The sequence below is a fragment of the Mus pahari genome, chromosome 9, assembly GCF_900095145.1.
Source record: "Mus pahari chromosome 9, PAHARI_EIJ_v1.1, whole genome shotgun sequence".
Taxonomy (NCBI): Eukaryota; Metazoa; Chordata; class Mammalia; order Rodentia; family Muridae; genus Mus; species Mus pahari.
The window spans coordinates 83,914,193-83,927,689 of NC_034598.1; the positions used below are offsets into that span (position 1 = coordinate 83,914,193).

The 13,497-nt window shown below is 41.8% G+C and overlaps 1 protein-coding gene across 2 annotated transcripts in view; it reads left to right on the plus strand.

Annotated features, from left to right (window-relative positions):
- Positions 1-13,497, plus strand: part of Apaf1 (apoptotic peptidase activating factor 1) — an 87,264-nt gene that overhangs the window by 14,146 nt on the left and 59,621 nt on the right. Inside the window, exons 6-12 of one of the 2 annotated variants that reach the window (XM_021205503.2) lie at positions 3,936-4,048; positions 4,396-4,527; positions 6,415-6,653; positions 6,955-7,122; positions 8,260-8,391; positions 11,365-11,478; positions 12,853-13,037. In XM_021205503.2, coding sequence (XP_021061162.1) covers positions 3,936-4,048; positions 4,396-4,527; positions 6,415-6,653; positions 6,955-7,122; positions 8,260-8,391; positions 11,365-11,478; positions 12,853-13,037 — 1,083 coding nt within the window. The remainder of the gene's footprint in view (positions 1-3,935; positions 4,049-4,395; positions 4,528-6,414; positions 6,654-6,954; positions 7,123-8,259; positions 8,392-11,364; positions 11,479-12,852; positions 13,038-13,497) is intronic. The other variant, XM_029542239.1, reaches the window with a different exon arrangement.

Sequence of the window (13,497 nt, forward strand, 5' to 3'; positions counted from 1 at the left end):
GATGGGGTTAGTGTGCAGGACTTTACTGACGTCAAGCTATGGATGGTCAGATGGGGTTAGTGTGCAAGACTTTACTGACGTCAAGCTATGGATGGATGGTCAGATGGGGTTAGTGTGCAAGACTTCACTGACGTCCCGAGAACACTGTGTTCCTCGAGCCACTGCTTTCCTGCTTTCCTGATGTCCCGAGAATACCGTGTCAGTGCTCTTAACCACTGAGCCATCTCTCCAGCCCCCAGGAGGAAATCTTTTATTGTAAAAGTTGCTAGAGGCAGTTGGTCTACCAGAGGCACAAATACCAACTTAGGGACACGAAAGCCACGAAAGAAGCATGCTAACATGATTCCTCCTAAGAAATAGAACAGCCTTTTAGCAACAGACGTAGGAGAAAACGAAACTGACAAATTCCTGAAAACGAATTAAAGATAATGATTTTAAGGAAACTCAGTGAGATAGGAGAGAATACAGAGTAAAGTTAAGAATTTGAATAAGTACATGATCTGAATAAGAAGTTTAACAGATAGAAGATGATAGTGTTGAATCCACTGAAGTTAGTAAAATGATTAAAAATAAAATTGAGGGGGCTGGAGAGATGGCTTAGTTAAAGAGCACTCGCTGCTCTTCCAGATGACCTGGGTTCAATTCCCAGCACCCATGTGGTGGCTCACACCTGTCTGTAATTACAGTTCCAGAGGATCCAACACCTTTACACAGATATACATGCAGGCAAAACACCAACACACATGAAATAAAAATAAAATTTAAAAAATCTTTAGGAAAATACAGTTCAAGTTCAGTGTTTTGGAATAACTCAGCCAGGTCCGGGAGTATGATGCACATGGAATCCCAGGGGGCAGAAGAAGGGGAATGGGAGTTTGAGGATAGATAGCCTAGGCCATATAACGACAAAGACAAATATAAAACAGTCATGGGGGTTGGCCCAGTGGGTAAGGGAGCTTGGTGCCCAGTTTGACCACTTGAATTTGATCCCTCGGTCTCATGTGGTAGAAGGAGAGAACTGACTCCTGTCAATGTCCTTTTGCTTTTATATGCATAATCTGGCACAAATACCAACTTAGGCACACAAAAACCACAAAAATACTTGGTTTAGCATCATGTTACCATGTCTTTTAGCAACAGACATAGAAGAAAACAAAATTGACAAATTTCTGAAAATGAATTAAAGATAATGATTTTAAGGAAACATACACATAACACATAAATAAATAAATAGATAAATAAAAAATGTGCTAAGTGAGACAAAATAAATAAATAACTAAAAAGACAAAACCCGAGCCGGGCGTGGTGGCGCACGCCTTTGATCCTAGCACTTGGGAGGCAGAGGCAGGCAGATTTCTGAGTTCGAGGCCAGCCTGGTCTACAGAGTGAGTTCCAGGACAGCCAGGGCTACACAGAGAAACTCTGTCTCAAAAAAAACCAAAAAACAAACAAACAAACAAACAAAAGGACAAAACTGATCTCAAAGCAACAAGAAGCCAGTCACGGTGGTACATGCCTTTAATCCCAGGACTTGGGAAGCAGACTGCAGATGGATCTCAATGAGTTCGAGACCAGTCTGGTGTACAGAGCAAGTTCCAGGACAGCCACCTGGAGAGACCCTGTCTTAAAAACAAAAAGAAAAAAAGAGCTTTCCCGGAACCACTGTTCTTCAGAAATGAAAGGCAAATAAATTCTTTCCAAGCGAACTGACTTAATTAGCACTACCAGACCGGCCCTACAAGATGGATTCTTAAGGCAGTCCTGCACTAGATGGGAAAGGATAACTATCTCACGGAAGCACTTGAGAGCACACCACTCACTGGTAGCCCATCCACAGAAAGAAGATCAGTACACCACAAAGAACAACCCAGCTACAAACCCTTTGGTCTACAGTGGTGACCTGCTTGCAGGATACTGGTTGCATGAAGCAACCGCTGTCTCATTGGATTTAAGGCCCTCCCCCAAGATTTCAAAAGCCTGTGCCAGGGCAAGTGTATGGTTCTCTGCCTGCTGCCTGTGGGTCAGGATGTAAAGCTCCCAAATACTCTCACAGTGCCACACCTGTTTGCTTCCTCCCATGATGACAATAACAAACTCTCTGAAATTGTAACCGAGCTTCTATTAGGAGCTCTTTTAGGCAACTCTTATAAAAGAAAGTTTATATAAACTCTTATGTTAGCATCCCTGACATTGTTTAGATGGCCAAGAACCCGAGACAAGGACCTAGGAGAAAATCAAGTACTACTGTTCTGCTAAAAGAACATAGCAGTAAAGTGACTCCTAATGACTTCTGTAATACTCATAGATCGGTGTCTGGCTCAGCCTTGATCAGAGAAACTTCCTCCTGTAGTTGCTGGGAACAAATTCAGAGACTCACAATGCAGAGACACTGTGCAGAGAGAGACCTTGGAACACTCAGTCCTAAATGGGATGTGCCCATCAAATCTCTCCCCTCAGGATTCAGGGACCTCTGTGGAAGAGGAAACAGAAAGATGGTAAGAGCCAGAGGACTAATGAAGGACACACAGGCCTTCTGGACACAGAGGATCACTGCACATACACACATACGCACCTAAGAGTGAGAGGATTAGTTTGCTCAGTGCTAGCCTGCCTTGGTGTGTCGCTGCCACACCACATCCCTATGCCAGGGTTCAGGCTTGAGAGATCTGTGGAGCTTCCCTTGAGTCTTGAGATTGCCAGTCTTGTCCAGAGGCCTCTTGGGTTTACCTTGTGACTTATTTCTTCTCCTGCCTAGGAAGCTGTGTTGGAGGTGTACTGTTTCCTATTTTTTCCCTGTGTTCGCCTTCTGTTTTTTGTTTTTTGTTATGTTTTTTTATTTTTTTGTTTGAAAAATTATTGTTTTGTGTGTATTAGTATTTTGCCTGTATATACTCTATGTGCAACATGTGTGTGCTTGGTGCCTGTGGAAGCTAGAAGTAGGCCTGGATTTCCCCGGAACTAGAATTACAGACTGTTGTTAGCTGCCCTACAAGTTCTGGGGCCAAACCTGAAACTCTGTGAGAGTGGCCAGTTCTTTTAATTGCTGAGCCATCTTTCCAGTCCTGTTTTATTTTATTCTTTTGAGTTGAATTTATTTTGTGTATGTATGTGCATACATACCTTTATTTATTTTTGTACAGTTGCCAACCTTGACTTCTGTCTTTGTTGCTCTTCTTCTTTTTTTTTTTTTTAAAGATTTATTTATTTATTGTAAATACACTGTAGCTGTCTTCAGACACACCAGAAGAGGGCATCAGATCTCATTACAAATGGCTGTGAGCCACCATGTGGTTGCTGGGATTTGAACTCAGGACCTTCAGAAGAACAGTCAGTGCTCTTAACCACTGAGCCATCTCGCCAGCAAACCTTCATTACTCTTCTAATGCTATGAAGAGACACCATGCGAGGCTAAGTAGCTCCTATAGAAGGAAGCATTTCATTGGATTCTTGGTTACAGTTTCAGAGAGTTTGTCCATTATCATCCCAGGCAGAAAGCAAAAAGGTGTGGCACTGAGAGAGTAGCTGAGAACTTTACGTCCTGATCCACAGGCAGCAGGCACACAGAACCATACACTTGCCCTGGCATAGGCTTTTGAAACTTCAAAGTCCACTCGTGACACACCTCCTCCAACAAGGCCATACTTCCTAATTCTTTCCGGACAGTTCATCAACTGGGGACTAAGCATGCAAACACACAAGTCTATGGGAACCATTTTTATTCAAACTACTACAGTTCTTAAATTTTTCCTTTCTTTTTCTCTTGAAACTATAATCTGTCCTTTGCTACCCTGACTCTTGTTCATGGACATACATGGAAGAAACTTCTGGTCTGCCAGTTTACACTCTTGTCTCAGGGTGTTGTTTAAAGGAAGTGGTAAAATAAGTGTCATCAGTCTTTATTTATTTATTTATTTATTTATTTATTTTTACCTTAGGTCTCTGTTGATCTTGGATGATGTTTGGGATCCTTGGGTGTTAAAAGCTTTTGACAATCAGTGTCAGATTCTTCTTACAACCAGAGATAAGAGTGTTACAGATTCAGTAATGGGTAAGGAGTTTCTTTCTCTCTCTCTCTCTCTCTCTCTCTCTCTCTCTCTCTCTCTCTCTCTCTCTCTCTCTCTTTTTTTCTCTTGGTTTTTTGAGACAGGGTTTCTCTGTATAGCCCTGGCTGTCCTGGAACTCACTCTGTAGACCAGGCTGGCCTCGAATTCAGAAATCCACCTGCCTCTGCTTCCTGAGTGCTGGGATTAAAGGCATGTGCCAACACTGCCCGGCGGGTAAGGAGTTTCAATTTACTTTTTAACACTATGGGAAAGTTATTAAACTAGAAAGCGTTGTTTCATCCAGTACCTGTACATGACAAATTGCTTACTTTGTGCCACGATTTTGCTTCAGGTCCTAAGCATGTGGTCCCTGTGGAGAGTGGTCTGGGGAGAGAGAAAGGACTTGAGATCTTGTCACTTTTTGTTAACATGAAGAAAGAAGATCTGCCAGCGGAGGCTCACAGTATTATAAAGGAATGCAAAGGTAGGGCTGCCCGTGTATGGGGTGTTGTGGGAACGCCAACGCTCTGGTATAAAGCAGGCCGGTGACTAAGATAACTTAGCACATCAACACCAGAACCTGCTTTGTGGTATTTAATGGTTAGGTACCTTTGATGCCTTAACTGACTACACTTGGTATTTACTAATTCTTCAAACAACGTCACATGTACCCACCGTTTCTTAAAGGCTATGTTAATGAGAAAGGTGAAAGAAAGGTAAGACCTTTGCTGCCAGACAGTGGAAAATATCATGGACATCATATAAAATTACTTGGTTTGGACTTTTATAAACTTAAAGTTTCAGTTTGGTAAGTAGATACTGTTACCCTCCAACACGTGTGAAATCAAAGTTTTACTCGTTCTGAGGCTGAGGGGAAACAAGAGACCACAGTCCCAGCCTTAGTTTCTCTTACTAAACTTTGACAGCACAGATCGCTCTGACACCACATGTGTAGATATATTTACCAGACAGCACGTGAGTAATCAACTTGGAATGTTTGCCAACTCCACGTCCCCTTATTTAATTCTTTTTTTTTTAAAATTATTTTATTAGATATTTTCTTCATTTACATTTCAAATGCTATCCCGAATGTCCCCTATACCCTCCACCCACCCTGCCCCCCTACCCACCCACTCCTACTTCTTGGCCCTGGCGTTCCCCTCTATGGGGCATATAAAGTTTGCAAGACCAAGGGGCCTCTCTTCCCAATGATGGCTGANTANGCCATCTTCTGCTACATATGCAGCAAGAGACACGAGCTCTGGGCGTACTGGTTAGTTCATATTGTTGTTCCACCTATAGGGTTGCAGACCCCTTCAGCTCCTTGGGTACTTTCTCTAGCTCCTCCATTGCGGGCCCTGTGTTCCATCCAATACCTGACTGTGAGCATCCAATTCTGTGTTTGTCAGGCACTGGCATAGCCTCACAAGAGGCTGCTATATCAGGGTCCCTTCAGCAGAATCTTTCTGGCATGTGCAATACCCTTATTTAATTCTTAAATGGTTTACATGGAAAACGTGACCATCCTACACGTTGAAGGATCAGTTCCCATGACGACCTTTCTCTGCTTCCAACTTCAGATGTCAGTTAACAGGTTGTTTATAACCCATGCTTCTGACTCAGCAGCTAGAAACCCCCTCCTCAAGCTTGTTTAATTTGTTTGAGCAGTTTACAGGAATCAGGGAAACATACTTACTGTCCTATAAAGGATAATACAAAGATACAGACAAGAGGTATACTGATGAGCTTTCAGGAGGGAGGGGAGAGCTTCCGGTGCTGCCTTCTGTGTGACAGCCTTCAGAAGCTCTTCCATGTGTTCAGCCTCTGCAGGTCCCTCTGGACGCCATTGCATAGGTGGGACTGACAGCCATGTAGCAAGGGGATTGGACAAGAAGAATAATGCAAATAAACTGAGCCAGTGGTATTGTAATGAGTACCTGCGATTGAAAGCTGCCTTATTTCCCACGATATTCTTAGAAGATAGACCTTGAAACCTTGAAGTAAAGCAAACCAGGGACTATAAATAAATGCTCTTAGACCTTGGGTAACTTGCATTGAAAGCTGTCTCCCGTGCTGGTGAGATGGCTTAGTTGGGTAAGGATGCTTGCTGCCAAGCCTGGCAGCTCGAGTTTCATCCAAGTTTGCATGGAATGACAGAGCTGACAAATTGTCCTCTGACCTTCCTACACTCACATCCCCATACCCCACCCATCCCCACCTCCATCCACCTCCCCACACACTCACATTAACCACCCCCCATACACACAAACTTGGAGCGTGTAGGGAGAGAGAGATTTAAAACAATGACATAAAATTGTTTAGTGGTGATTTTTAACTAAGATGGTATTAACAAAATCACCTTTCCCCCCAGGTTCTCCTCTTGTAGTGTCTTTAATTGGTGCGCTTTTACGTGATTTTCCCAATCGCTGGGCATACTACCTCAGACAGCTTCAGAATAAGCAGTTTAAGAGAATAAGGAAGTCTTCATCGTATGATTATGAGGCTCTGGATGAAGCCATGTCTATAAGTGTTGAAATGCTCAGAGAAGACATCAAAGACTATTACACGGACCTTTCCATCCTGCAGAAGGACGTCAAGGTACCTACTAAGGTAATGGACCGACCCGCCCTCCTTATCACTGGGGATTTATGGCATGTGCACTTTGGTAGGCGGACTGAGGTGAGAGGCGAGGGTACCAAAGTCACTGCTGTCAGTCTCCACGAAAGGCTCTGTGTTGAGCCGCTTTCTTACTTCTCAGTGGTTCTAGGGAAGTTAGAGAAGCACCCAGTTTCTCATTTTATCTTGGGAACTAATTGAGCCTTTTAAGCCAGAGATATCCTTGAAATAGTGTAAAATAGTTTGTCTCCCATACTTACTGTGCATTGTACTTTTATGGTCTGCTAAATGCTAGGTGTTGTGCGTTCTCTGGGACTTGGAAACGGAAGAAGTTGAAGACATCCTGCAGGAGTTCGTTAATAAGTCTCTCTTATTCTGTAATCGGAATGGAAAGTCATTTTGTTATTATTTACATGATCTTCAAGTCGATTTTCTTACAGAGAAGAATCGCAGTCAGCTTCAGGTACTTAAATGCCACTCACTTGTGCTTTAGGCTTGCTATATAAAGACACACACACTCGGGAGGCACAGGCAGGCGGATTTCTGAGTTCGAGGCTGGCCTGGTCTACAAAGTGAGTTCCAGGACAGCCAGGGCTACACAGAGAAACCCTGTCTTGAAAAAACCAAAAAAAAAAAAAAAAAAAAAAAAAAACCAAAAAAAAAAAAAACCAAAAAACATACAAACTATATTGTAGACTTTCTCTGTGTAAACCTTTGCCTTGTTTCCCTTATTGCTAACATCTTACAGAACTATAATACAGTTGTCAAAATTAGAAAATTACCATTGATGTACTATTATTAGCTAATAATTCACACGTTTATTTGGATTTTACCAACATCTCTACCAGTGTTCCTTCAGTGGCCCAGATCCAGTTCAGGATCCCACGAGGCATCTGATAATGGCAGCATCTGATTTCCCTAATTGTCATTCTCCCTAATGTCCTCAGATTTGTGAAAATTCCTCAGTGCTTGTCTTTAATGGGAGTGAAACCTAAGGCCTCATGCATATCAGGCAGGTGCTTTACACTGGGCTCTATCTCCAGCCCAGCTGTGATAGTTTTGAAGCACACTAACCAGTTAGTTTAAACTTTGTTCCCTAACTTGGTTTTGTCTGCTGTCTTCTCCTGAGTGACTTGAGGTTGTGCCTATTTGGCAGGGGCTGTAGAGATGGCTCAGTGGTTAAGAATATTTGCTACTCTTCCAGAGAGCACCCATGTTAGGCAGCCTACAACTGCCTGTGTTTCCAGTATCAGAGGATCTGACAGTCTCTTCTGGCCCCTTTGGATACGACATTCTATGTGCACTAACACACACACAAACATACACACACACACATGTTTTAAAGAACTATACAGGAGTGATGCTGTGCCTTTATGATCTCCTCATCAGGGAGTGAGGTTGATGTAGCTCATGGGTAATGTAGATGTTGATTATTTGATAAAAGGGGTGCTTGCATGATTTTCCACTGTAAAACTCTTTCTCCTTTTTTGTAACCAGCTTGTGGGGGAGATTTCCGCCATAGCTTTGGAAGTGGGAGATAGTCTACTGCTTAGGTTATCATATTATTTGTGTCCTCTGACGTGCTTGATGTGGGTTTCAGGATCTGCACAGGAAGATGGTCACTCAGTTTCAGAGGTATTACCAGCCACACACGCTATCTCCAGACCAGGAGGACTGCATGTATTGGTACAACTTCCTAGCCTATCACATGGCCAGTGCCAATATGCACAAAGTAAGATGGCACATTTGAAAATTCTTTTATTTCAATTTCCTGTTTCTATCTATTGTAAATATTTTCCCTCTCTGGGTTTATTTATTTATTTTTCTTACAGATTTTATTTATTTCTGTTTTTTTTTTAAGTTTTTTTTTTTTTTAAAGATTTATTGATTGATTATATGTAAGTACACTGTAGCTGTCTTCAGACACTCCAGGAGAGGGCATCAGATCTCGTTACAGATGGTTGTGAGCCACCATGTGGTTGCTGGGATTTGAACTCAGGACCTTCAGAAGAGCAGTCGGGTGCTCTTACCCACTGAGCCATCTCACCAGCCCCCTATTTATTTCTGTTTTATGTGTATGAATGCTGTGACTACATGTATGTATCTGTACCATGTGTATGCAGTACCCAGGGAGGCCAGAAGAGGCGCCAGGCCTCTGGAACTGGGCTTACAAATGGTTGTAAGCTGCCTGATGTGGATACTGGGAAGAGAACCTGGGTCCTGTGCAATAACAGCAAGTGCTATTAACCATTAAGCTATCAACAACTCTCTATCAGCTCCTCAAGTTATTTCTTAAATTTCATTTTCTACTTTACTAGATATTAAAATTTTTACATAGTTAAATGCTATATAAAATTTTTCTTTGGTGTCATGCTTTATCTTATTAGAATTTGAAGATTTTCATTTATTCCGTGTGCTTATTTATTTGGTGTGTTTATGTGTGGGTGTATGCGTGGCATGGTATGCATGTGGAAATCGGCGGGTAACTTGTTCTCTCCTTCCACTGTATGTGTTCTAAGGACTGAATTTAGGATGACAGGCTTCATGGCAAGCACCTTTACCCTCTGTCTCTCGCCAGTCATTGAAATCTTTCTTTTCTTCTTTGTTTAGTTCTTTGAGGCAGGGTTTCTCTGTGTAGCTCTAGCTGTCCTGGAACTTGCTCTGTAGACCAGGCTGGTCTTGAACTCAGAGATCCACTTGCCTCTGCTTCCCAAGAGTTGGGACTGAAGGTGTGTGCCACCACTGCCTAGCTAGACTTTTAGCGAAAATATATCTTGTGTAAGATTTTTTTTTTATCCCATTTCTCCATTTTTACTTGTGATTAAAAAAAGAGGCAGGGGTTGGGGGGATCTTAGTGACCGTAGAAAATGAATCCATTTATCCTCTTAGGAAATGTAACCCTCCCTTATCTGCATTGTGGATTTGTTTCTAAGTTTTATGTGGAAATGGAAGGTGGGAAAGGATATTCATTAATTCATTTACTGAATACTTATTGTGTACTTGTTAGAGCAGTGGTTCTCAACCTTCCTAATGCTATGGCACTTCAATACATTTCCTCATGTTGTGGTAATACCCTCAACTGTACAATTATTTCATTGCTACTTTATAACTGTAATTTTGCTACTTTTATGATTTATAATGTAAATATCTGATACACAGAGGTCTAGACCCACAGGTTGAGAACCGCTGTGTTAGAGCATGGGATTGTTCTTCATCATGGGTCTAGATCCTAGATGGAGTGTCTACTCTCATTTAGCTTATGTCCTTGGGGAAGAGAGACAGTGCATTTATAGGACGACAATGAGTAACTGGGAAAGAGAAGGAAGGGATGATAAAGGGAATACTTTGGATTTGCTGGTGGATTTGATGTGCATTGTGACCGAGAGAGAAGAGTCAAAGATGACTGCTGGCGTGTGCAGTAGAAGAGTCCCTTTTCTTTTGGGGTATGGCCACTGGTAGGTTGCCTATACCACAGTGGGTTGCCCCACACTTGTCCCCATATGGAGAGAACTAATTGGATTTCGTGGGTTAGTTAAACAACAGCAACAGCAAAGAGGATAGAAGGTAGGGACATATGTGTTTGTACACACCCGAAGGGAGTGGGAAGTGGATATGATCAATATGCATTGTATAGATGTAGGACACTTTGAAAGACTCAATAGAATCTATTATTAAAAAAAAAATCCACCACTCCATAGAAGAATGCTGTCTATGTCACTACCACTAGTGGATGAGGGCGTTTGTTCTTTTTTGTTGTTGTTTGTTTGTTTTTTGAGCAGGGTTTCTCTGTATAGTCCTGGCTGTCCTAGAACTCACTCTATAGACCAGAACTCAGCATCTCTAGAGTGCCGGGATTAAAGGCGCGTGCTTCTGCTGCCCAGCTATAGCTAGTATCCTTATCATTCCTTTACTCTTAGCAAGCCAACAGAAGAGTGGTAAACCTTGCACTTTGATTACCTGTAAGATTTTGATTATTGGCTGTATATACATTGGTTTTGTGAATTGTGCCTATTCTTTTCTCACTTTGAGTTTGTGGTTCTTCTGCCTCGGCCTCTGAGAGCTAAGGATTCAGGTAAATGTCACACAGCTGAGCCTCTCGGCTTTTAGCTTGTCTTGTTCCTTGATGACATTATCTTCTTTATTTCTTCAGTCCTATTGTGATTTCCTATAAAGGATCATGTTAAACCCTACTCTATTATGTGTTACTGTAATGTTAATTCATATATTTTTAAAAGTTTTGGATGTGTTGCTTTGTAATGTATAGAATATTTGGCTTTTTATCTAGTTAAATGCCTATGTGTTTGTATGTTTGTGTATGTGTGTGACTGCACATGTGAGCACATGCACGTGTATTTGTATGTTTATGTATGTTTGCACATGTGAGCACATGCACATGTGCTTGTTTTGTGTCATGGTTGCAAAGATTTCCTTTACCTAATCTCTTATATTTAAAAAAAAAAATTTCTGTTTTATATTTAAATCCTTTATATAACTGAAGCTTTACTTTGAGTTAAGCTGTGGGCCCCATTTTATATTTATTTTGAGTTATGTGTTTATTTTACTACCTTTCCTCTCATCTTAAATTTTAGATATCTGCAAAGTGATTCTCAGTAGTGTTAGGATAATGGTGTTCTAGTTGAAAATTTTGATTTTTGTTTTTTACACAGTACTCCTATCTTATAATTTTTTATTTTTTATTTTTAAGGAACTTTGTGCCTTAATGTTTTCTCTGGACTGGATTAAAGCAAAAACAGAACTTGTCGGCCCTGCCCATCTGATTCATGAATTCGTGGCATATAGGCATATATTGGATGAAAAGGTATACATCAGTGTGAAAGCTTAGTAGTTAAAGCATGTCTCATTTTGACATTTACTTCTAAGTTTAGTGGTGGGAGTGAGCAGAATAGAGATCATCTTCTTGCTGTGACCTTTGATTTTGGTTAATTGCTTCCTGGCCCACTGAGAACACACATAAGATTGAAGTTTGAAAACTGGGGAAGAATGGTTCTCAGTGTTTTTTTTTTTTTTTTCTGTAAGTGCTGAGAAATGCAGTTGATAATGGGATATTTTTCTTTATTTGTATTTTGTCTTTTGAGACAGGGCCTAACTATGTAGCTCTTGCTGTCCTGAAACTTAACAATGGAGACCAGGCTGGCCTCAGACTCACAGGGATCTGCCTGCCTCTGCTTTGCAAGTGCTGGGAGTAAAGGTCTATGCCACCATGCCTGGTGATAATGAGATGAGTCTAAGAGGATTACTGTCTCTTCCCTGTCTGTCTGTCTGTCTATCTATCTATCTATCTATCTATCAATCTATCTATGGATCCAGTATTTCTTTTTTACTTTGCTTTCTCTTAAAGTCTCCTCTGTTAAGGAAATTAATCTAAACTCTTCAATTTCGCCTTAGGCAGTTTCCTAGGACATGGCCACAAAAACAGCTACAGTCTTTGCCAAAATATCACGAAACTAGTCTCTAACCCAGTTGTTTATATTGTTCCACTCTGGAACCTCTTGGGTTGGGTCTCTGTAGTCCCTGCTGCTCTCTGCACTGGGTCTTCCAAGGTCCTACTAGGATGGCCTGTTAAGACCCACTTGCGCACTGAAATGCTTTCCTAGTCCGAAGTCCCAGTGTCTTTCATATTTCTCCAAAACAACAACAAAACAACCTCCCACCCAATAAACCAACCAACCAACCAAACAAACAAAAAACCCCAAAAAAACAAAACCAAAAAACCAGTATGGACAGGCATATTCAGCAGTACCTCAGTCCTGGTACCAACTTCTGTCTTAGGTAATTTTCTGTTGTTGAGACACCAGGGCAACTTGTACAATAAAGCATTTAACTGGGGGCTTGCCTACAGTTTTAGAGGATGTATCCAAGACCATTCTGGCAGGGAGCATGGTAGCATGCAAGCAGGCTGGGCACTGAAGCAGTAGCTATGAACTTGCTTGTTGAGACAACAGCCAGGGGGTAGAGAGAGAAGGAGAGGGAGAGGGAGAGGGAGAGGGAGAGNGAGAGGGAGAGGGAGAGGGAGAGGGAGAGAACACTGTATTTATTGCCTCACGTCTGCTGTTATATTTTAGTTCATGTAGGCAATGTTTCATTTAAGTTTTAAAATGTTAAGATCACAGAAACAAAGAGATGTCAGGTTTTGCTCTGGCTCTGTGTCTAACAGATTTCAGTTTATTCTTAGGATTGTGCAGTCTGTGAGAATTTTCAAGAGTTTTTATCTTTAAATGGACACCTCCTTGGACGACAGCCATTTCCCAATATTGTACAGCTGGGCCTCTGTGAACCAGAAACTTCCGAAGTTTATCGACAAGCAAAGCTGCAGGCCAAGCAGGAGGTGGATACTGGGCGCCTTTACCTGGAATGGATGTGAGTTGCCAGAGAGACCATAAGGACTCCATTATTAACTGTTCTTTTCCAGGTGGTCAATAAACTCACTTTGTGAGATTTAACTACTTTAGAAACTTAATAAGTATTCCTACTGCTTTACTTAGTTAGGGTTTTACTGCTGTGAACAGACACCATGACCAAGGCAAGTCTTATAAAAGACAACATTTAATTGGGGCTGGCTTACAGGTTCTGAGGTTCAATTCATTATCATCAAGGTGAGAAGCATGGCAGTGTCAATGCAGGCATGGCGCTGGAGGAGCTGAGAGTTCTACATCTTCATCTGAAGGCGAACAGGAGAAGACTGGATTCCAGGCAGCTAGGAGGAGGGTCTCAAAGTCCAACCCTACAGTACCACACTTCCTCCATCAGGGCCACACCTCCTAATAGTGCCACTCCTTGGGCCAAGCATGTTCAAACCACCACACCTACTCAGTAGAAA